This window comes from Octodon degus, unplaced genomic scaffold (assembly GCF_000260255.1).
Source record: "Octodon degus isolate 3935 unplaced genomic scaffold, OctDeg1.0 scaffold00128, whole genome shotgun sequence".
NCBI classification, from domain to species: Eukaryota; Metazoa; Chordata; class Mammalia; order Rodentia; family Octodontidae; genus Octodon; species Octodon degus.
In genome coordinates this window covers 1,873,629-1,874,942 of record NW_004524704.1, presented here as the reverse complement: position 1 = coordinate 1,874,942, position 1,314 = coordinate 1,873,629, and the positions used below count along the sequence as shown (strand labels likewise).

General features: G+C 40.7%; 1 protein-coding gene and 2 non-coding genes across 3 annotated transcripts in view; all 3 read right to left on the bottom strand.

Moving 5' to 3' along the window:
* Positions 1 to 6: 6 nt before the first annotated feature.
* Eif4a2 (eukaryotic translation initiation factor 4A2) overlaps positions 7 to 1,314 on the bottom strand; it is a 4,590-nt gene continuing 3,282 nt past the window's right edge. Inside the window, exons 5-8 of the mRNA XM_023700930.1 lie at positions 1,175 to 1,312; positions 849 to 938; positions 544 to 623; positions 7 to 111 (exon numbers count right to left, since the gene is read on the bottom strand). Coding sequence (XP_023556698.1) covers positions 102 to 111; positions 544 to 623; positions 849 to 938; positions 1,175 to 1,312 — 318 coding nt within the window. The 3' untranslated portion in view covers positions 7 to 101. The remainder of the gene's footprint in view (positions 112 to 543; positions 624 to 848; positions 939 to 1,174; positions 1,313 to 1,314) is intronic.
* On the bottom strand, positions 681 to 815 carry LOC111812546. Its single transcript, XR_002818035.1, has one exon. It is a non-coding gene; the product is annotated as a small nucleolar RNA SNORA4 (small nucleolar RNA).
* On the bottom strand, positions 994 to 1,125 carry LOC111812550. Its single transcript, XR_002818037.1, has one exon. It is a non-coding gene; the product is annotated as a small nucleolar RNA SNORA63 (small nucleolar RNA).

Here is a 1,314-nt window from a genome sequence, read left to right as displayed (position 1 = left end):
CGACTCGCTCTTTATTCAAACAGTGTGCTGTTTCGCTTATGACTCCACGTCCTAAATTACGTCAACGCCGCTTCTGAGCGCCATCTCGTCATCAACTGCTGCTATCGACTCCTGTATTTTTTAAAAAGTTTTTTTACATCATATAACAAAGTACAATTCCAATTTATTTAGGAATAAAGCCACTACGACTAAACCAAGGATCACTCAAAATGCTACCAGGCAACACCAAGAAAAATCCCAACTATAGAAGAATCGCCAAGAAAAAGCACAGACTCAAGAGCACCACTAACAAAACTCCAATCAGAGCCCAGAGCAACCTGGTCTGTTGGGGTGTGCGGTCTGCTCAGACGGCACAAGTTTCCCACTTTGGTCTGGCCAGTCTTCCCAAATGTAATTGTAACTGCATCTCAGTAATATAAACTGACTTTTCTCTCAATCTACGCCCTGATTTTCCATTACCTTTCCTAGGAAATCATCATAGGCAAGAAAACACATGAACTTCACCAGTTAAACAAATGATCACGGTCAAGATGCTCCCCTCACCTGTGAATATAGTTTTCACGATTGGTAGGTAGATCATAGTTTATAACCAAAGACACTTGTTGCACATCAATTCCACGAGCCTGAAATACAAAGGATGTTTCAAATTAAAAAAAAAAAAAAAAACTGATTAAGTAGGTGATGTAACCACAAAATAGTAATGAACTATACAAAGTAGCATAGTTCACCGTGGAGTGTGGTAATTTTAGTCTCCCAAACAGCCTAAATTGGTACAGGTTATTAAAAACCTTACCCTCAAAATTAACTTTTGGTGGATTATATAAAAAGAATTTAAGAAATCAACTTACCAACAAGTCAGTAGTGATCAGAACACGGCTTGACCCTGATCGGAATTCCCTCATGATTACATCTCTCTCCTTCTGATCCATATCACCATGCTGTGAACAAAAATGCCCAAGAATCACACCTGCCAGGCCAACATTTAGTCTCAACATGTATGAGACCAAGCGTCCCTGGCTGCTACACAGGCAGAGCAGACAGGGATAGTTAAGAAACAACTTTATTTTGAGCAGGGGGAACGACAGCACAGCACTTAACAGCCATGCTGTAGTCTGAATCCTGCTTTATTTAGTGAACGTACATTCTCACAAGTGTTAGTAGCAACACCTCTTACCAGAGCAGAAACAGTGAAGTCTCTGGCATGCATTTTCTCAGTGAGCCAGTCCACCTTGCGCCTTGTATTAAGAAAGATAACTGCCTGCGTAATGGTGAGTGTCTCATACAAATCACAAAGTGTGTCCAACTTCCATTCCT